General features: G+C 43.5%; 1 protein-coding gene across 1 annotated transcript; it reads left to right on the plus strand.

Moving 5' to 3' along the window:
- Positions 1-170: 170 nt before the first annotated feature.
- On the plus strand, positions 171-13,209 carry LYRM7 (LYR motif containing 7). The gene is made up of 5 exons (XM_082274513.1): positions 171-223; positions 7,917-7,989; positions 8,085-8,155; positions 9,536-9,617; positions 13,129-13,209. The coding sequence occupies exons 1-5, from the start codon at positions 218-220 to the stop codon at positions 13,191-13,193; spliced, it is 297 nt and encodes a 98-aa protein (XP_082130639.1). The 5' UTR covers positions 171-217; the 3' UTR covers positions 13,194-13,209.
- Positions 13,210-22,950: the final 9,741 nt, after the last annotated feature.

The raw sequence follows: 22,950 nt of genomic DNA on the forward strand, positions 1-22,950 counted from the left end.
ACGCGCTTTCTGCATATTCTCTGTAGAAGAATTGATGAACAACGCAGGACAAGGGTAAGGTGATGGGACACCTGCCCGATTCAATCATGGCCTGAAAGGCTTCTACCAATGCGAATTGCGGAGGTGTGACTGCGAGCCTCTTCTGTGATTGGTTAGGCTGGCCCAATGCTGGTGATAGCTGATCCTTGCTGGGAATGAAGCAGGATTGGAAGGGAATATGAAGGTGAGTGTGGTGTCTGTATTGGACAGGTCGGTTACGTTGGAGGCATCCTGGTGTATTTCAGTGTATGTACAGCCTGAATCTTTACTTTAGTTTTAGATCAGGTAGTGCAGGGAGAAAACACCTCTTGGGTTTCTGCACCTCACTGTGGAGCTTTAATTTCACTTCCTGTGCCAGGGACACAACAGGAAGTGAGAGGCATTCTCATTTTAGATAGTTGTCAACATGACTAGTGTCTCTATCTTCTTCCTGTGACACCCTAATTTTTTTGAATAACCTCTCATCTCCCCTCCCAGTGATAATGGTATTAAAAGGAAGCTCCACCCCAAAAGGGGAAGCTCCGCCTGTTTGCTTCCCTTCTCCTCTGCTGCGCATTAGGCAACTTTTATGGTGGGCAGCAGATACCTGTCAAAATCATGTACCCCCTCCCTTTTCCGGGTGAGATCATTGCAATCATTGTACAGCAATTTTCAAAAATTTCCGGCCCCTCCTCCTCACCAAGCCCCCACCGCTGCCTTCTGGGAAAAACACAGGTCCCAGAAGACAGCGGGACCATTCAGAAAGTGCAGTAGGAAACAGGCTGTGATGCCACAAGGCTTCACTTCCTGTTTCCCTTAGTGAAGATGCCGGCGTCTGCACCCGGAGCTGATGGACGTATCGGCTTGGAGTGCCAACATTGCGGGCTCCTTGGACAGGTAAGTGTCCTTCTATTCTAGATTGTAAGCTCTAGTGAGCATGGCCCTCTAGTTCCTCCTGTATTGAATTGTATTGTAACTGTATTGTCTTCCCTCACACTGTAAAGCGCTGCGCAAACTGTTGGCACTATATAAATCCTGTATAATAATAATATTAAAAGTTAGCAGCTACAGTATCTTATGTTTCTTCTTCTTTTTTTTTTTTTTTTTAAGGGCTGAAACTCCACTTTAAGGACAAACTGAGGGGGGCATAGAGATCAATAAATATGTAATAGGGGTCTTCTCTATCCAAAACTATGCCACCCACTTAAAGCAATGTTCCAGCCTCCCCCTCCAAAAATTAAAAGTCAGCAGCTACACATACTGTAGCTGCTGACTTTTAATATTAGGACACTTACCTGTCCTGGAGTCCAGCGATGTCGGCACCGCAGTCGATGTTTTAATCGGCTGTCGGGTGCTGCCGCCACCATTGCCAGTTCCGGGAACCCGGCAGTGAAGCCTTGCGGCTTCACGGGCGGGTCCCTACTTCACATGCGCAAAGCTCACTGCGCATTCGGATTGGTTTGGAGGAGGGGGCCAAACTTCCGAGGGACATTGCCGTGGCGCCGTCTCCCGGAAGTGGGGAAGGGTACCTGTCAAAAACAGGTACCCGCCCCTCCCCCCTGAAAGGTGCCAAATGTGGCACTGGAGGGGGAGAGGAAGCAAATGAGCGGAAGTTCCACTTTTGGGTGGAACTCCGCTTTAAGCACCAGCCTGTAACCCCCTTCATTAACAGGTCATTTTTAAGCTCTGTGATCGTTTGACTGATAATTACTTTGTCATGCAACACTGTACCCACATGAGTTTTATATAATTTTTTTTTTTTTTTTTTAAACAAACACCGCTTTCTTTTGGCAGTATTTATTACCACGTGGGTTTTTTATTTTTTAATACTAGAAGGGAAAAAGTTCAAAGAGTTTGAAGAAAAAAAAACGTTTCCCTTACTTTCTGCTGAAGTGATTGTAAAGTCATTTTTTTAAAAAAAAATAATAAAAGTGTTATCCTTCCCTAAAATTGCACAGAGTTGCTCTGAATCTCCTCTTCTCACTTCCCGCTAAGGATTGGCTCAGGCGTGTTCGGATCCTATTCCCAACCCACCTGAGCAATCCCGCCAGGAAGCCGTCATTGCACACCACCAATCATAGGCAGTGAGTCATTTCCCGGCCTGCAGCTGCACATACACACGCTGCCTATGATTGGCGGTGTGCAGTGAGGGCTCACTGGTGGGATTGCTCAGGTGGGTTGGGAATAGGATCCGAACACGCCTGAGCCCATCCCTACTTCCTGTATCCATTGACACACACAAGGAGTCTCAGCTCCGTCCCCACTCCCTCATCATAGGATTTGGCTGACAGCAGCGGGAGCCAATGACTCTCACTGCCTCAACAAAGTCTGTAAAAGTAGAGGAGCTGCTACAGACAGACAACTGAGAGCAAGGCTTGGAATAATGCTCTGAATAAAGACAATAAAGCTTCCCTTCTGGAGTGGATAGAAAGGTATAATATTAATCTTGTACAGGTTAAAGGTCAGAGGGAATATGGTGTCCTTCCTGCAGACTGGGTTAGAAAAGCTCCTCCACTTGGGACAGAAATATTTATCAACAATATCCCTCAAGAAATCTGTGAAGATAAATTATAGTGGTTCTAAAGGCTGAATGTTTTTACCTTCATGCATTCTATGTATATTGGAAAGAAACCTTCAGTGTGCAGCTCCCCCCTCAGCCCCCCCCCCCCCAATACTTGCCTAAGCCTAATCTCGATCCAGCGATGTGCACAAGACCTGAGGCTCTCCCAGATCTCTCCATCCTGATTGGCTGAGATGCGGAAGCCATTGGCTTCCGCTGCTGTCAATCACAGCCAGTGAGGCGGGGCTGAGCTGATTTTCTGTGTCTTATGGACGCAGAGAGCCAGCTTAGGAGCGAGCACGCATGAGTGCCCCCACAGCAAGCGGTTTGCTATGGGAGCACTCGGAGAGGAGCCCAGAGCGTCAGCGGGGAACCTGAGAAGAGAAGGATCAGAGCTGCTCTGTGCAAAACCGCTACACAGAGTAGGTAAGTATGACATGTTTGTTTTTTTTTTTTGTTTAAATATTTACTTTACAATCCACTTTAATTTCACTTTTTCTGACTAGAACTTTGTATGAGTTTTGTTGATGACTTGTCTAGTGGACAGATTACACGAGTTAAAGCTGGCTAATGAGATTTGGACACCCCTGGGTCTTTCAGGGGAACTGGTGCCAAAATGTCTGGATGGGCACTGACCTGAGTCACCAAGGCTTGTCTACGTGACTAGTTGGTAATTTAGCTTACTCTTTAATTAGATCACTGTTAGCCGTTGACTGTTCCTTAGATTAACTAATGATATTACTGTTTACAGTTTGAATTGTTTAGGATAATGTGATCAAACTCTTACCTGATCTTGTGTGGTATATATTCTGCGTTTACAATAAGTCAGTTCTAGTTTGCACCTGTTGTCTAGTTCACGGGTGCAATTCTCAGCTATAATACCTGGTACCAGAGTGGAGGAAGCTGTATCTTCTGCAGCTGCGCTGGGGTAAAGGGTGGCTTGTGCCGCTGGGGTAAAGGGTGGCGTGTGTGGCTGGGCTGGGGTGGGGTAAAGGGTGGCTTGTGCGGCTGGGGTAAAGGGTGGTGCGTTCGGCTGGGCTGGGGTAAAGGGTGGTTTGTGCAGCTGGGCTGGGGTAAAGGGTGGCTTGTGCGGCTGCGCTGGGGTAATGGGTGGCTTGTGTGGCTGGGCTGGGGTAAAGGGTGGCTTGTGCGGCTGGGGTAAAGGGTGGCTTGTGCGGCTGGGCTGGGGTTAAAGGGTGGCTTGTGCGGCTGGGCTGGGGTTAAAGGGTGGCTTGTGCGGCTGCGTTGGGGTAAAGGGTAGTACAAAAGATTGTGAGCATGGGTATGCTTCCACGTACCCCTCACAAGATGACTCAGATCTCCTTAGATTAAAGCCTAGGAGGCTGAAAGGGTTAACCCCTGAAGGGGACAAAGTGTATTGTGACCTTTCTGTTAATTCAAGGGTCATGTCCTGGAGGTGAGCGGCCACTACTCTCTGTTGGTGGAGGTATGAGTGAACCCTATAGTCCTGTCTATAGCTATTTCATCATTTGGATGCACTGTGGTGTTTGTTTTAGACTGTGTTTATCATCACAAGAATTTCATTTATGAACTTTGCTTACTTTTCTTTTTTTTTATGTATCCACATATCATTTATTGCGGATTGCAAATTATCACATATGTAACACATATGTATAAAGGGTTGCACTGCACCAATTTCCGGCTGTGTTGGGTGTTGGGTAGAAGGTGTTGTGAGATCTCCTTGTAGTGTTTCAGCTGGCAACCCCCCTCTGTAATTTAATCACATCATTTTGATTTAGTGTTTTTTATGTTTTGTCATATTCACATACACTATTAATTTATGGTGACTGCGCCGATTGATCTTTTAGCCTAAGTATAAAAGAGGGGGGGGGGGGGGGCATACCATTACCTAAAATTTTTTACCCTAATGCTGGAAATGCATTGAAGTGGTTGTAAACCTCAGACATGAAATATGAACAAAGCATATCCCTTTATATTGTGTACTTGTCTCAATTTAGAGCATGAAGTCTCATTTCTGTCTGCTTCCTTCCTCTGCTACAAGCATGAGTCACTTCTGACATGTTTTTTCTGACACCGAGAGAAAAATGGTGACAGGGGAGGGACCTCAAGTTAACTAACAGCTTGAACTTTGTTTCTGTGTGTCGTGTGAAGAGAGGGGAAGGGGGGTGTTGTCCCTCCCCTCCAATCAGCTCTCCTCACTGATGTAACTTCAGCTCTCTGCCCCCTGCTTTTCAGAGCTGAGAAATATTTTTTAAATGTTGCACTTTGAATGGATGCTGGGGAAATACAGTTGCAGATAGACAGGTACAACTTATGTAGGAGGATTTGAATCATATCAGTGTATCACCTAAGGTTAGTCCCCTTACTGGGTATATTAAGGGTTTACAACCACATTTAAGGTAAGTAAATGTTTAGCCTTTAAAGTGGTTGTAAACCCACTCTGATCACTTTTACCTATATGTACTGTAAATATCTCCTAAACTTTCACCGTTTAGGAAATATTTACATTTCATGCAGCCGATGACATCATCGGCGCATGCGCTCTGAAGAAACGGCTGCCTGTGCCGTGTCTTCAGAGCCCTGTGCCGTAACCGGCGGCTCCCACACCCATGCGCGGAAGTGACGTCATGCGGCTCCTGGCCAGTAGCATAGCCGGAGTCCGCAGTCCAGGAAGGAAGACGGCAGAAGATGGATGGGGACGACGAGGGCTTAGTTTGGAGGTAAGTGTCACATAATGTGCTAGGATGTGATGCATACTAGCACATTATGCATTTACTTTGCAGGGAAGAAAAACATTTTTTAAAAAAGGAAGAGTTTACTTCCTCTTTGAAACCACTTTTAAATAGAAATCCCAGAATAGTATGAACCCCCCCCCCCCCCAATGATTCCTTTATTAGGTAGACACCCCCAAGTGATCCCATTTTTTGCCACAACTTTTTGGAAATAAAAAAAACTGCTGGTACTGAGGGGATAACAACCAATTCTTGGTAAAGGTGCATTTGATTTGTTAATGTAAAGGTTATACGCAGTGGCAGGAGGCAGAAAAGGAGTAAATTGACTGGTCTACATTAGCAGGATGGAGGTGAAGGGGGTCGATGATCAGAGGGGCAGGATAAGGGAGAAGAAGAGTTCATATACAGGTCACTAGGGGCAGTATTGGAGAGAGTGTTGGAGTAGAGGTGGGGGAATAGAAAAGGGTTGGAAAGATTCCTATGTCACAGCAGCAGAATAAATGGATCAGTAGCTGCTGATCTGTTCATTCTGTGCCCGTTTACAATTACGGGATCTTTCTCCTTCCCCTTATAAGAGGAAAGGGAGGGACAAGCACTGTAAATAGTACCATGTGATTGCTGGGGTGACCAATCGGTACACAGCGATCGCCCAGCAGATCAGCCACCCGATGACTTAGTAGTTTTACTTACAGTTCACACCACAAAAACGCAAACTCCAAAATCCTTACCTCTGCTTCGATGCCTGTGAGGTCCCTCGCCACCATCTTCTCCCCAGCTTCTTCTGGGTGCTGTTGTTCGGCCTTCTTGATTGGCCGGTCCTGGGTGACATCACTCTCATGCATGCATGTCTTCCCCCATGCAGCTACTTCTTCATCCGTTACAGCCAGTGACACTGCCCAACACTTCTAGGTATGGCAGAGCATGTGATCTGCTCCCTGTGACAGTGCTTGGGACTAGTAGCTAATCTGTAGGCTTGAGCACTGTCACAACTCCATGGAACTAACACCACTGCTGTTTTCAGCGATGGAGGAAAGACCAGCAAGGGAGCGCTGATAGCCACAATTTACTAGCTGCCAAGCACCAGTGTTAAGAAGCAATAGTCGTTGATTATAAAAAGTGCAAACTTGACAGCTTCTTGATGCTTACTTAAAGTGATTCTAAAAGCAGAAGGTTTTTTTTTTATTTGAATGCATTCTATGCATTAAGATAAAAAACATTCAATGTGCAGCAGCCCCCTAAGCGCCCATTCAGACTGGCGCGACACGACTTGCTGGGGCGACCTGTGTGCACCGCGACCTCGGCGCGACTTGCAGGGACTTCATATAATTGAAGTCAATGCAAGTCGCCTCCAGGTCACCCCAAAGTAGTACAGGACCCTTTTTCTAAGTCGGAGCGACTTGTGTCGCTCCTATTAGAAGGGGTCCTGTACTATTCAATGGCGAGCGACCGACCGCGACTTGTCAGGCGACCAAGTCGCCTGACAAGTCTCGCTAGTGTGAATGGACCCTAATACTTACCTAAGACCCATCTCGATCCAGCGATGCCCAGAGTGGCTGGGCCTCTCCCTCCTAAATGGCTCCCGCTGCTGTCAATCAAAGTCAGTTAGCCAATCAGGAGAGAGAGGGGGAGGGCCAAACCACGCCTCCGTGTCTGAATGGACATACGGAACTGCAGCTCAGCTCAGGTGCCCCCATAGCAAGCTGCTTGCAGTGTGGGCACTCAACAGGAGGGAGGGGCCAAGAGACCCAAGAAGAGGACAATCTGGGCTGCTCTGTGCAAATCCACCAGACAAAGCAGGTAAGTATAACGTTTGTTATTTTTAATGAAAAAAAAAAAATGGTACTTTAGTATCACTCTAACCGTTTGTATGTTTACTTCATTCCACCCATCCTTGCCATTGCTAAAAAGATACATGCACTAACAAGTCTTTATGGAAAAAGAAAATGCAGTGCTATAAGCCACATTCAGTATTACAAGTATAAGGTTAGGTTGTCTATGCCAGGACAGAGCTATACATACTGTTTCAGTATAGCAAAGAGAGTGAAAGTCTGGCACTGATCCAACTTGAGATAAAATCGTATAACCTTTATTAGTGATTCGTCAAGATGTAAAAGAATCCATTAAACAGCAAGATTGATGTGTGTCAGCCCTAACCTTTGGGCCTTAGTCATAATAGCATTGATTTACTAAAACTGGAGAGTGCAAAATCTGGTGCAGCTCTGCATAAAAACCAATCAGCTTCCAGATTTTTTTGTCAAAGCCTAACTGAATAAGCTGAAGTTAGAAGCTGATTGGCTACCATACACAACTGCACCAGATTTTGCACTCTCAAGTTTTAGTAAATCAAACCCGTTATGACTAAGGCCCAAAGGTTATGGCTGTGACGCATCAATCTTGCCGTTTTTAAGGATTCTTTTATGTCTTGATGGATCACTAATAAAGTCTGTAATATTTTATCTCAAGTTGGATCAGTGCTGAACTTTCACTCTTTTTGCAGAGTCTTTGTTTTCTGTTACTGTTTCTCAGGAGAAATTTAAAACCATTGGCTGATTCTGTCTGAAATACCAGTTTGGTTAGACATCTACTGCAATACGTTGTTTTTTTACTTTGCTGTACACTTATAGGCTCTGAGGCTTTTCAAAGCATTGCATAGAACAAGACAACAAGTTTTCCAGAATGACAATAGAGCATTAGAAGGTAAGTAAATAAATATATGAATGGTTCAGCTACAGAGTTGTATACTAAATGTTATATGACTGTTTTTTAGCATGTATCATTTGTCTTTACTTCAGCTGCAAGGCAAAGGATCAATGCAGAGTTTCGGAAAAACAAAAATGAGACTTCTCCTGAAAAGATATCAGAGGTAAGGAAAAATGTTGGTAAACTAGGATGCATATGGAGTCCATGGATTCTTAAAGAGAACCTGTGCTTTGTTCATGTAGGGCAAGGCAGTAGGTTCTTAGAGGCCTTTTTCCTGTAATCTGTAAATAGTTTTGACATGCTGTATAAGTGTGTGCTCTATATTGGACAAATTACAGATTTACAGTTTTACTTCTTTCTGTTTTAAGACTGTAACTGGTCAAACTAGAAAAAAATATTTTTAATTTGTTGATAGAACAAATATAAATTAAATAATTTGCTATTATACTGTACATTCGTACTGCTTAATGAAGCCATCATCTGTTCCCAAAAAATAGTTCTATGTATGTATTTACAGTGGCAGTCATTGTCGAATAGTTAGGCCCATAGCCATTATGCAAAGATTGCTTTGGCCCATTAGTAGTTTACAGGTGCGGATAGCCACTTGGATAAACAATGGTAGGCCTTTTTTCTTTTTCCTGGGTATGGGAGCATAGCATCATGTCACGATTCAGTGTATTTTTAATATTTAGGCCTCATTCACAAGGGGATACTGTTCTGTACACCCATGCAAAGGGCTGTCTTTACCTGCATGGGAGGCACAGGTGTTCCATGCAGCCGTGTGCAGGCAGCCTGGTGTAATTAATGACAAATGGACAGCTGCACGGATCTTCATTCGCATCCCTATGGTCCCTTTCACACAGGCAGACCGTTCAGATCGGCCTGTCAGTTTTTTTGGCGGATCTGAACGATCACCCCATGCATCTCTATGGGGCATTGGATGTCAGCAGAGACATGTCCGCTGACATCCGATCCATCAAATCTGGACGGATGGAGACCCTATTTTCCATCCGTCCAGCGGATCGGATGAGAACGGAGCGACGGTCCGTTCCCGTTCGATTTCCCCATAGAAATGCATGGGGTCCTAACAGCTGTGTCTCCACACACAACGCGGAGAACAGCTGTCATCCTCCATCCCCCGCTGAGATAAACGGGTCGGTCTGACGGATGGACTGTGTGAAAGAGCCCTTAGTGTACTTCCTTGAGGGGCCAATGCACGGATCAGAACACACCGATACTATGTTCTGATCCATGCTTTGGTCCCACATAAATGTACACTTGAGGGTGTGCTTGGAGAGCTGTGCACCTGTCAGCCTGTCTTTATTTTGAACTCCTGTGCCTCCCATGCAGGTAAAGACAGCCCTTTGCACAGATTTACGAAACAGTACATTTTTGTGAATGGGACCTTACAAGAATAAAGTACATATAAGCAAATGTTAGTGGTAAATTTTGCATATAAAATTAAATGTAGGTTACTGTTGGAGAACTATATTTCTGGTATAGAGGTGTTGACTGGAATATTGTCTTCTTTTTTATTTTACAGCTAATGAAAATAGGACAAGATGTTGAAATTCTGCTCCGAACAACCGTTATTCAAGGTGTTCATTCGGATTCAGATCGAATAGGTAAGAACAAGCCACTTTTTTGCCCCTTTACAAACATAAGTCTGTGGGCTAAGACTATTAATATTCAGCAGTGATATTAGAGGACATAGGAGCAGAGGATGAGGTAAGGGTCCAGAAAGTGAAAAGAGGCACAATGATTAGGAAGATGTGGCACAGTTCTCAAAGTGATCCTGAAGGCAGAAAGTTTTTATCTTAAGATAATAAGATAGAAAATCTTCTGTGTGCAGTGGCCCACTAATACTTACCTGAGCCCCATCTCAATCCAGCGATGTGCACGACAGCCTCGGCTATCTGGGACTCTCCCTCCTGATTTGGCAGTGCCATTGGCTCCTGCTGCTGTTAATCAAAGTTAGTTAGCCAATCAAGAGAGAGGGGAGGGGGGGGGGGCGAGTCACAGCTCCATGTTTGAATGGACTTTACTATCACATAAGGATGCCAAGAAGCAGTAGATGGAAGCTGGCCATGCATGTATAATCTGGTCACTGAAAGATTGTAGTACAAATATGTGCATTTCAATATTTTGACCTTGGGAAGGGGGGCACCTGAACCAATTTCTTGATCTAAAAAGCTGTGGGGGTGGGAGTCATTTGCAATCAGGTATAATAAAATTTATCCTAGCCACCTGTGCCGATGAACTAGGGCTATTTCAGATCAGATAAGCAATCCTTTTACGTCTAAAGAAACGTTAAAGCTGGACTCCAGGCAAAATGCTTAATAGACCATTACCATTCACATGTATGGCATTTGTGAACACAGCTGTGGATTGCACAGGTATCAGAGTTAACAGGATTGTATCATCTCTGAGCCAGCATCCAAGTCCAAGAGTTAGATGCTGACCCTTGGGGATGGCTTTATCCTTAGGGAGATAAATGTAAGTAAATACATTTTCAGGGAAAGTACTGTGATCTCTGTGAGAGCTAATAAATACCTGTAAAGTGGTATACTTGCACATTAACTGACATATAAAAGATCTAATGCTAGGTCTTCTTTATAAATATAAACTATTGGAAGGTTTTTGAAAACAGCAATTATAGATGTTTTATTATTATTTTTTTTAATCAACCAATTTATATTGAATTTTTTTTTTTTTTAGCATTTAATATACAAAACCACAATACCAAAGAAAAGAAAGAGAAGCAGAAAAAAACAGCATGTTCAATAAACCTATCTCACTAATACATGTAAGATAATTAACAAAGTACAGTAACTCACAAAAGTGAGTACACCCCTCACATTTTTGTAAATATTTTATTATATCTTTTCATGTGACAACATTGAAGAAATTACACTTTGCTACAATGTAAAGTCGTGAGTGTACAGCTTTTATTACAGTATAAATTTGCTGTCCCCTCAAACTAATTCAACACACAGCCATTAATGTCTAAACCGCTGGCAACAAAAGTGAGTATGCCCTTAAGTGACAATGTCTTAATTAGGCCCAATTAGCCATTTTTCCTCCCCGGTGTCATGTGACTTGTTAGTGTTACAAGGTCTCAGGTGTGTTAAATGTGGTGTTATCGCTCTCACTCTCTCATATTGGTCACTGGAAATTCAACATGGCACCTCATGCAAAGAACTCTCTGAGGATATGAAAAAAAAGAATTGTTGATCTACATAAGGATGGCCTAGGCTATAAGAAGATTGCCAAGACCCTGAAACTGATCTGCAGCACAGTGGCCAAGACCATACAGCGGTTTAACAGGACAGGTTCCACTCAGAACAGGCCTCGCCATGGTCGACCAAAGAAGTTGAGTGCACGTGCTCAGAGTCATATCCAGAGGTTTTCTTTGGGAAATAGATGTATGAGTGCTTCCAGCATTGCTGCAGAGGTTGAAGGGGTGGGGGTCAGCCAGTCAGTGCTCAGAACAAACGCCTCACACTGCATCAAATTGGTCTGCATGACTGTTGTCCCAGAAGGAAGCATCTTCTAAAGATGATGCACAAGAAAGCCCGCAAACAGTTTGCTGAAGACAAGCAGACTAAGGATATGGATTACTGGAATCATGTCCTGTGGTCTGATGAGACCAAGATAAACGTATTTGGTTCAGATGGTGTCAAGCATGTGTGGCAGCAACCAGGTGAGGAGTACAAAGACAAGTGTGTCTTGCCTACAGTCAAGCATGGTGGTGGGAGTGTCATGGTCTGGGGCTGCATGCGTGCTGCCGGCACTGGGGAGCTACAGTTCATTGAGAGAACCATGAATGCCAACATGTACTGTGACATAATGAAGCAGAGTATGATCCCCTCCCTTTGAAGACTGGCTTCAGGGCAGTATTACAACATAACGACCCCAAACACACCTCCAGGATGAACACTGCCTTGCTAAAGAAGCTGAGGGTAAAGGTGATGGACTGGCCAAGCATGTCTCCAGACCTAAACCCTTTTGAGCATTTGTGGAGGAGCGCAAGGTGTCTAGCATCCACCAGCTCCGTGATGTCATCATGGAGGAGTAGAAGAGGACTCCAGTTGCAACCTGTGAAGCTCTGGTGAACTCCATGCCCAAGAGGGTTAGGGCAGTGCTAGAAAATAATGGTGGCCACACAAAATTTTGACACTTTGGGCCCAATTTGGACATTTCACTTAGGGGTATACCCACTTTTGTTGCCAGCGGTTTAGACATTAATGGCTGTCTGTTGAGGTATTTTGAGGGGACAGTAAATTTACACTGTTATACAAGTTTTACACTCACTACTTTACATTGTAGCCAAGTGTCATTTCTTCAGTGTTGTCACAGGAAAAGATATAATAAAATATTTACAAAAATGAGAGGGGCGTGCTCACTTTTGTGAGATACTGTATGTCAGTTCAGCTCCATATGCTAGTACACGAAATCAAGCCGCATATCGTAGCATTACATAAAAATAAACAGTAAAAACGAGCTCCAAAAACACATCTGCATGAGTAGTAACACAAATATGTCATAAAATTAGGTAACTGAATAAACCGGCTATAGATAAACAGCAGGCCAGGGGGACCGTATTTTATAGAATTTTTGTACACAACCCCTATGTTGGTATGCAAATTTTTCTCTTTCAAGAGTTTTTTGAACCATATTATGCCATTGAAGAAATGTTGATGGGATAGGAGACAACCATTTTTGAGCTATTAGATTTTCTAGAAAAAGTAAACGTATGGCCATTGGGGACAACGAGATGTTTTCTTTTAAAAATGAGAATTTATAAAAATATGATGTAAGATATAAAATATCTGTTTTTAAGCTTCCAAGACAATCAAACTGAAAACCATTAGTTTCCCTTTAAAATAAATACACTCTTCATTAGTTGTAATTCGTAGTTTTTACATTAGTTTCTGCAGGCAATAAACTTAAATGAATGCAGCAGGCAGAAGGGCTAGTCCCTGATCTAAGCTACCTACCTGTGGGATTTCAAAGGCTATTTAACATTTTTTGCTCATTCTTTTTAAAAATTCTACATAGAAAATCACCCTTGATTGCCTTTTTTGGTTAAAAAATTATTCTTTTTTTTTTTATATCTTTTCTTTCCATTTTTAGTTCTGCAGCCACGACATGATGTCCTTCTAGACAATGTACCATATTGTGACACACCAAAGAAATAATGACCTGCTGTTTTATTTGATTTACCGTATATATTTTTTTGCACTGAGGTTCACACATATCTTGATTAAGCACCTCACCCTTTTATTTCAGTTTTTTAGACAGTTATTGTCATTGTCACCATTTGCTTGTAAAATGATACTATTTTGTGATTTAAATTATTTTTCATCTTGTGTTTTCTGTCTTTTTTTTTTTTTTTTTTTAGTATGTTACTATATGGTCTCTCACACTGGCAGCGAAATTGTACTTTTACAGACATACAGCATATATTTTTTATGCCTCTAAACAGAGTTCTATGTTACCCTGTGTGGGTAACCATCAGGCTTTCAGATTTGTATTTTTAGGAGCATCGTTTTGAGGCACTAAAAAATAAAAAATGCACCAAAGCTACATTTGAAGAGGAGTAACAAGCATAATTTTCCTATACATCAACATGCGCGTATGAGCTTAAATCTATTCCAATGGCCAAAATAAATATTCTGGCCAGTAGAATGCATTTATACTCCATGCCATATGCGTATAAATGCATGTACACACATAACATTAGAGGCATTTTTTTCTGCCAAGATCTGGCAGAAAAAATACAGCATATTTGGAGCATAAATTCATATGCCTGGATACATGAGACCTTTATTTATCTACGTTTTGAGAGCCTTTTGAGAATGGCTATTTATAATTAAGACCTACATTCTCTGTGAATGATCCTACTAAAAATGAAAAATTTTATCAAATACTCACCAAAATTTTACTTTTCTGGTGCCTAGCTATGATAAGATACCAGTGATAGAGCTCGGCCTCTGACCCTTCCTTCGGGACCAGTGTATAGCATAAAAGGCACCAGAAAAATAAATTTACAGTAAGTATTTGATATAATTTTACTTTTTCATCCATGGCAGCATACCCATAATAAATAACTAGCTAACACAAGTGGGATGATGCTGAAAATACATTTTTAATTTGAGAAGTTAAAGTGGAGTTCCGGCCTATTTTGCAACTTTAGTGATTCCTGGAGTGCTCGCTATGCTGATCAACAATTGGGCATTTTCAATTTTTTTCGGGGGTCCCTTACCTTATTTTCAGGGCATTTTTGATTGTACTTTCTTCTTCTCCCCCTCTGTGGCCACGGCCACCAACATCACTTCTGCCTTTGCATTGCATCCTGGGAGCTGTTTGTCATCACTCCCAGGAGGCTGGAATCAGGAAGAACTCCCAGAACACTCCCTGGAATCAGGAAGAAGGACACAGCAGATTACACTGCGGCTTCAGATGCCCACGTCTAAGATGGCCGCGCCCAGACAGTGTTTTTAAAAGTAAGATTTTGACTAAAATCCAATACTGTACACCTTGTAAGTATGAGAATAGCGGTTCTGTAAAGGGCGATGGATTAGTATTATAGGGGTATTTTTAGTTAAAAAAGGTATTTGAGGCCGGAACTCCGCTTTAAGTGCTGTGTGGATAGTCTTTCTCTGAAGCTCTACAGTTGTTGAGACACCTGAATCCACTTGGTAGTACTTTAGGAAGGTGTGCTGTGACAACTAGCTTTATGTGCTACAAACTGTTTTGAAAGAGATTCTGGCTCACGTCGCCCAAGATATCGCTACTGTTTTCATGGAGTGAGCCTTTAGCACTGGAGGAGGTTCCATGTCCTTCACCCTGTTTGCTCTTTGTATTAGCTTCATGATTCAGGATGCAAGCATTCTAGAGGATGCTTCTTTTTCACTGTTTTTTCCCCAAGGGAATGACGAATGGCTTATCCAATGCTCTAAAGGGTTATGTGGCTGCCAGGTAAGTAGTTAAAACTTTGGAAATGTCCAGCTTGTGTAAGGAGCTTGTTTGAGAATATGTAAAGGTTGTTCGGGCCCAGGAGTTGGCTAGGTGAAAAGATTATTAAACCTTGGGGACAAAGCCTTCATAGGGGCGCAACTCTACTCTGGGGGAAAAAGGAAATGTATGCTTCATCTGCTCTTAAGTCCTGCAACTCTGTAACCCTTCTGCCTGATATTATAGCTATCAGGCTATTTTGAGTGTTATTTTTCAAAATGTCCTGCTAAAACCTTTAGGATTGTGGTGAGGTCCCATCGAGGAAAGCGACATCTGTTGGAAATGCAGATCTTCAGAACACCCTTGAAAAACTGTATCACAGGGGGGTTCTCTGTCCAACTCATGCTTGTTACTGTTGAAATTGTGCCTACGTGAACTTTGAGAGAACTCTGATTGAACTCTGTCCCAGATCCAGGCCAGTTTTGTGAAAGCTAAATGTTAGCAAACTAAAATAAGAGACCGGATCTAAATTGTTTTATACTGAAAAATAAATACATTTCTTCCGTATCCTTGTATATACTGTATGTTATTTGTGGAACACTTCCGCTGAGCAGCCTAGGGTCTCGAAAATCCTCCTATCAAACACCTTGTTTGAAGGTTCAGGTTGTGGGGATCCATCTGGGTGGATTCTTCCTGTGTTAGGAGACTAGGAAAGGGAAGAATCGGCATTGGTGGACAAGTATTGAGGTGCATGGCTAGAGGAAACCACAGTCTTCTTGGCCAATAAGGCAGAACTGCTATGACCGTTGCTGTCTCCCTCAGAAGTCTCATGAGAAATTTCAAGATAAGCCGCCAAGGCGGGAGAGTGTAGACCAAACTGCCATTCCACGTACATGAGAGCATCCACTCCCTCTGCCAGGTGATGATAGAGGTGCGAGATGAATCTTAGCAGCCTGCTGTTGCTCACTGTAGAAAATACATCTATTTCAGGAAGGCCCCAGAGATCCACAAACCTGATTAAAGATGTGAGGGTGAAGGAACCATTGGTTGTCCAGAAAGTTCTGAAACAATCTGCCGCTCAATGTACCATACTGCCGTTGTGTTCGTCTGAACACCGGGCAGTCTGCTCTGATAGGAAAATGCAATCTCTGTCAGGAAGGCTGCACACATTTCCAGCTCATTGGATATGATTACTGTGGTGGAGAATCTCCATCGCTCTTGTATTCTGGACCCTCCTTAGTGTGCTCCCCAGTCCTTCATGCTGGCATCTAAAGTAAGTATGAACCATGAGATAGGACCCAACGAGTGGGATTTTGATGGAACTTCCTCCTTTGTCCACCAGGGGAGACTCCTGCACATGGTAGCAAAAATTTTGATAACTTCAGTAAGTAAAGTTTCCTTCATAGTGTCAGAAATCCTGTTTGAAAATATCTGAGATGCCAGTGGGACCACGGTATTAGGGGAATACATTCAGACATTGTGCCCATCAGGCTCAAACATTGGGAAGCTGACAAACCGGTAGATATCATTACTCTGCACATCTTCATTTTTATGTTTGTTACCTTTTGGGGTGGTGGGTATACTGACCCTCTTGACCATTGAGGTAATGATACACTCGGAGACCTCTCTCTCTCCGGTTATTCTTCTTTGTTTATACAGGGAGTGCAGAATTATTAGGCAAATTAGTATTTTTGAGGATTAATTTTATTATTGAACAACAACCATGTTCTCAATGAACCCAAAAAACTCATTAATATCAAAGCTGACTATTTTTGGAAGTAGTTTTTAGTTTGTTTTTAGTTTTAGCTATTTTAGGGGGATATCTGTGTGTGCAGGTGACTATTACTGTGCATAATTATTAGGCAACTTAACAAAAATCAAATATACAGTATACCCATTTCAATTATTTTTTTTACCAGTGAAACCAATATAACATCTCAACATTCACAAATATACATTTCTGACATTCAAAAACAAAAACAAATCAGTGACCAATATAGCCACCTTTCTTTACTAGGACACTCAAAAGCCTAAAAAATAACACTAAAAGTGTTAATCTCCTCTAGGAAGAAGGGGGGGGGGGGATTTTTAAGGCAATAATTCATGAAAAAACAATATATAAAATGTGATAATTTATTGATTTAAAAAGACAAATCATAACATGAATACATAGATACACAGATTCCATGGCCGAACGTGGAAAACCACAACAGGCCATAGATCACAAAACCATGTGACATATATCCTATTGAACAATACAGAAATGGGAAAATGTAAGAAAGCAAGGGATGTGGTACCCCTCCCGCACCAGGGTGGGCCCCTAGGCGAGGGAGAGCGTTCATCCAACGCGTTTCGAGTGAATAACTGAACTTTTAGTTCCAATCTTCGTCAGGGATATGTGAACTAGTCCCTTTATTTTCTTACCTAAAGAAAAAATGCCAACAAACAAATACAAAAAAAGGGAAAACAGTGTGAAAATACATTAGAGGCATGAATACGTCACCCACCCAACACCTGAGTCCATGATCATGGATGTAATAGTTGAAGAGAAAGGACATATAATATATATATAGAGATACCCACCAATGCCTCCTCGTGGCAACAAATGTTGCAGTTGCTAAAAGAATCCAAGCTTCAGCGAAAAAGTAATAACATATTACTGTTGATCCACAGAGGAACCAGAGTGGCTCAAGGGTTGTCCCGAGTGTAAGGCTTGGCACCCATAGTCTGCCCATCCAGTAGGCCCACGGGGTCTATATCAACAGAAAGGAGTACCCCTTAATATATGGTGCCTAAAAATGATAGGAAATATACATTATTGGGAGCAAAAACAAACCAAAATAAACCAAAAACAAAATGTGGGATGATGCCAATAATATAGTAGCCCAAAAACCCCAGCTAAATAAGCTAAAGTGGAGGGAAAAAGGAGGGCTGAACCAAAAGGAGGGGATTTGCCTATAGATTTAGCCAGCAAACCTTATGCCTAGCTGAGAGTAAAAACAAACCCCCCAACAGTCAGATAATTATTACTTACAGGCATCCAAGAGTAGGGGTCTCAAATAGATAGAGATAGGGCACCGAACAAGTCCCAATGAAGGTACACAAAGGCCAAACCGGTACAAGTGTATGGCAGCTCCCAGGTCCCCAGCTACCTCCTGCAACATGGAGGAGCATGGGGATAAGGCACCGTGGTGAGCCTTGGCGTCCTCTATTTCAAGGAGAGGCGTGGTAAATGCCCACGCCCTCCTTGCATTCCCGCGGGTTCGCGCTACCGGAAGTAGCTGCGTTCCCGCGTGTGGACCGGAAATGGCGCGCATGGCGCACCGGAAGTGACGCGATCGTCAACCTACGCTTTCAGAGGGAAACGAAAATTGAGGACTAAATTACCACTGACACAGATAGGAACACCGCACACAGTGGTAGAGGATACCTCAACCCCACTAGGCAGTGTACTTAGGCCCCCCACTGGAATACATCCAGGTGTGGGGGCTCACATGTGCCGGACCAGAGGGGCAGAGAAATAGAGGCCAAGCCAACACTGTAGAACCTAAATATAGTTATAACAATGTACTATGGACAAGAAATAAAAAAAAAAATGTATTATAAAATAGTACATATAAAACTTGGATCCCACAGAGGAGGAGGAATAAAAAAAGGGGGATAAAAGGAAAAAAAAACCCCCAGGGGAGAGTGAGCATCCCTTAGAGACACGGCCGTCGTATATGGTGAACACCCATGAGTCATGGTATCAAAATGCCGATGGTAACGCAACATATATACATGCTACAATGTATTGAAACAGATATAACCTGCAAAAACACAATATATTTCCAAAAAGATTTTTATAAAAAACCCATAATAACAATCATGCAGACAACAATTATTGACCACATCAAAAATTATTAGGGCACCAAAAAATATGTATATACATATTATCGCTCTGTAGTTTGAAAAGAATATCACACAGTGAGAGAAGAGGGTAGAAATAAAATAAAAAAAAAAAAAAAAACCCTTTAAATGAAAATATACATGGAGGAGATGGAATGGGCTGAGAGAGGTTCAATCGGTCCTGCCTGAGCTGAACCCCTGTAAAAAGGGTCTGAAGCTCTCTAATTCATTTAGGCCCGGGCGTGTAGTAGCATCCAAAGTCTGGATCCAGCGTGCCTCCCTCTGGAGCAGCTGCTTATTCCAATCGCCGCCCCTTGGTGGAATGTGAATGCGGTCCAAGACGGTAAAATTGACTTGAGGCATGCGATACTGGTGATCCCATGCCACATGTCTGCCCAGGGGCAGATATAGGTCACCAATACGCATGCCTGCTAGATGTTTGGTGCAGCGAGCCTGAAACTCCTGCTTGGTCTTACCGACATAAAATGAACCGCACTCACACTCCACCAAGTAGACGACCCCCTTGGTCTTGCAATTCGCAAAATGGCACAGTTGGAATCTGTCACCATTTGGGAGGATGAAAGAACGTCTCCTCTGCACAAAGGGGCAGAAGGAGCAGGAACCACAGGGGAAAGTACCCCATGTGCGACAGGGGTCGTGTCTGCGATCCCCCTTGTATTCGCTCTGGACTAGTTTTTGACCAATCGACCCCGCTCTTCTGTATGTAACCGACGGTTTGTGGGAAATGAATTTAGACAATAGGGAGTCATCTGTTAAGATGTCCCAATGCTTAGTGAGAACTTAAAGTATGGTCTTGTGTTCTTTCGAATAGCGTGTAATCACACGAACTATACGATCTTCTTGTTGCTTTTTGGACTTAAAAATGAAATCCCTGCGATCCAAGTCCTTGACCTTATTAAAAGATTTTCGCAGGCAAGACTTGCTATAGCCTCTTGCTAGAAAGCGCTCAGTCAGGCCGCCAGCCTCCACCCGGAAGTCGTCAAGGGTCGAACAGTTCCGCCGGGCCCTGAGGAACTGGCTGTGGGGAATCGACCTCTTGAGCGACTCCGGGTGGAAGCTGGCAGCGTGTAGAACGCTGTTGCCAGCTGTCTTTTTCCGAAAAAGTTTGCTGTGCAATAGACCATCTTCCCCCTTAAAGATTGTGACGTCCAAGAAATCAATCTGTCTCTCACTGGCCACCATGGTGAAAAACAGATTGAAGACATTCCGATTCAAACAATCCAAAAAGGTCTCCAAAAGGTCCAGGGAGTCATCCCAGACTAGAAAGACGTCGTCTATGTACCTCTGCCACATAAGTATGTGGCAGGTGTACATAGACAAAGCCTCGTCTGAGAAGACCGCCCGCTCCCACTCCCCCAGATACAGGTTGGCTTAAGTGGGGGCACAGCAGGTCCCCATCGCTACCCCCTGTACTTGGAGGTAGTGGGAGCCCTGGAAAACAAAAATGTTATTGTGGAGGATAAATTCTAACATAGAAAGGACAAACTGGTCAAACGCCCAGTTGTCCATGCCCTTCTGGGCCAAAATATTGCTAATGGCCTGTATACCCAAATTATGCGGGATACTGTTGTATAAACACTCCACATCGATAGATGCAAGTAAAGCTGATTCAGGGACCTGCACGTTCTCCAGAATCTGCAAAAGGTGCAGGGTGTCCCTGGTATATGAAGTAAGGTCTAGGACATATGGACGAAGGTAGGCATCAATGACTCTACTGATGCCCTCCGAGATGCTACCGTTACCCGAGATGATCGGCCTCCCTGGTGGGTCGTCCAGATTCTTATGCACCTTTGGGAGCGCGTACATGGTGGGAATCCTGGGATGGCGAGTACGGGCAAAATCCCAAATTTATTTGGTGATAGTGCCAGCCATCCTGGCTTCATCCAAAAGGCGATAAAAAGAATCATTGGACTTACCCACCAGGGAGGCGGACACCCGACGGTACCATCTCGGATCTTGAAGAATTTTGAGACACATAGAGACGTACTTCTCATTGTCCATCAGGACAATATTGCCCCCCTTGTCGGAGGGCTTGATGGTGATGCTTGTATTGTCCTGAAGGGCCCTGAGAGCCGTCTGTACTGTAGTTGGATCGCAGGGATTTCATTTTTAAGTCCAAAAAGCAACAAGAAGATCGTATAGTTCGTGTGATTACACGCTATTCGAAAGAACACAAGACCATACTTAAAGTTCTCACTAAACATTGGGACATCTTAACAGATGACTCCCTATTGTCTAAATTCATTTCCCACAAACCGTCGGTTACATACAGAAGAGCGGGGTCGATTGGTCAAAAACTAGTCCAGAGCGAATACAAGGGGGATCGCAGACACGACCCCTGTCGCACATGGGGTACTTTCCCCTGTGGTTCCTGCTCCTTCTGCCCCTTTGTGCAGAGGAGACGTTCTTTCATCCTCCCAAATGGTGACAGATTCCAACTGTGCCATTTTGCGAATTGCAAGACCAAGGGGGTCGTCTACTTGGTGGAGTGTGAGTGCGGTTCATTTTATGTCGGTAAGACCAAGCAGGAGTTTCAGGCTCGCTGCACCAAACATCTAGCAGGCATGCGTATTGGTGACCTATATCTGCCCCTGGGCAGACATGTGGCATGGGATCACCAGTATCGCATGCCTCAAGTCAATTTTACCGTCTTGGACCGCATTCACATTCCACCAAGGGGCGGCGATTGGAATAAGCAGCTGCTCCAGAGGGAGGCACGCTGGATCCAGACTTTGGATGCTACTACACGCCCGGGCCTAAATGAATTAGAGAGCTTTAGACCCTTTTTACAGGGGTTCAGCTCAGGCAGGACCGATTGAACCTCTCTCAGCCCATTCCATCTCCTCCATGTATATTTTCATTTAAAGGGTTTGTTTTATTTATTTATTTTTTATTTATTTTTTTTTATTTCTACCCTCTTCTCTCACTGTGTGATATTCTTTTCAAACTACAGAGCGATAATATGTATATACATATTTTTTGGTGCCCTAATAATTTTTGATGTGGTCAATAAGATAGGGCCAGGGACTATTCATAGGATTCAGATATATTGGGCAGACTAGATGGGCCAAATGGTTCTTATCTGCCGACACATTCTATGTTTCTATGTTTCAATAATTGTTGTCTGCATGATTGTTATTATGGGTTTTTCATAAAAATCTTTTTGGAAATATATTGTGTTTTTGCAGGTTATATCTGTTTCAATACATTGTAGCATGTATATATGTTGCGTTACCATCGGCATTTTGATACCATGACTCATGGGTGTTCACCATATACGACGGGCGTGTTTCTAGCCTGTCTGTAAGGAATGCTCACTCTCCCCTGTGGGGGGGGTTTCCATTTATCCCCCTTTTTTTATTCCTCCTCCTCTGTGGGATCCAAGTTTTATATGTACTATTTTATAATACATTTTTTTTTTTTATTTCTTGTCCATAGTACATTGTTATAACTATATTTAGGTTCTACAGTGTTGGCTTGGCCTCTATTTCTCTGCCCCTCTGGTCCGGCACATGTGGGCCCCCACACCTGGATGTATTCCAGTGGGGGGCCTAAGTACACTGCCTAGTGGGGTTGAGGTATCCTCTACCACTGTGTGCAGTGTTCCTATCTGTGTCGGTGGTAATTTAGTCCTCTATTTTCGTTCCCCTCTGAAACCGGAAGTTGACGATCGCGTCACTTCCGGTGCGCCGTGCGCGCCATTTCCGGTCCACACGCGGGAACGCAGCTACTTCCGGTAGCGCGAACCCGCGGAAATGCAAGGAGGGCGTGGGCATTTACCACGCCTCTCCTTGAAATAGAGAACGCCAAGGCTCACCACGGTGCCTTATCCCCATGCTCCTCCATGTTGCAGGAGGTAGCTGGGGACCTGGGAGCTGCCATACACTTGTACCGGTTTGGCCTTTGTGTACCTTCATTGGGACTTGTTCAGTGCCCTATCTCTATCTATTTGAGACCCCTACTCTTGGATGCCTGTAAGTAATAATTATCTGACTGTTGGGGGGTTTGTTTTTACTCTCAGCTAGGCATAAGGTTTGCTGGCTGAATCTATAGGCAAATCCCCTCCTTTTGGTTCAGCCCTCCTTTTTC

This window comes from Pelophylax lessonae (assembly GCF_965119305.1).
Source record: "Pelophylax lessonae genome assembly, chromosome: 1".
NCBI classification, from domain to species: Eukaryota; Metazoa; Chordata; class Amphibia; order Anura; family Ranidae; genus Pelophylax; species Pelophylax lessonae.

What these genes read in the sequence shown, in the direction of transcription:
- LYRM7 (XM_082274513.1), top strand. An exon ending in CTCCTGAAAAGATATCAGAG is followed by an intron (nt 8,156 to 9,535) that starts GTAAGGAAAAAT and finishes TTTATTTTACAG; the next exon opens with CTAATGAAAATAGGACAAGA. An exon ending in TTCGGATTCAGATCGAATAG is followed by an intron (nt 9,618 to 13,128) that starts GTAAGAACAAGC and finishes TTCCATTTTTAG; the next exon opens with TTCTGCAGCCACGACATGAT.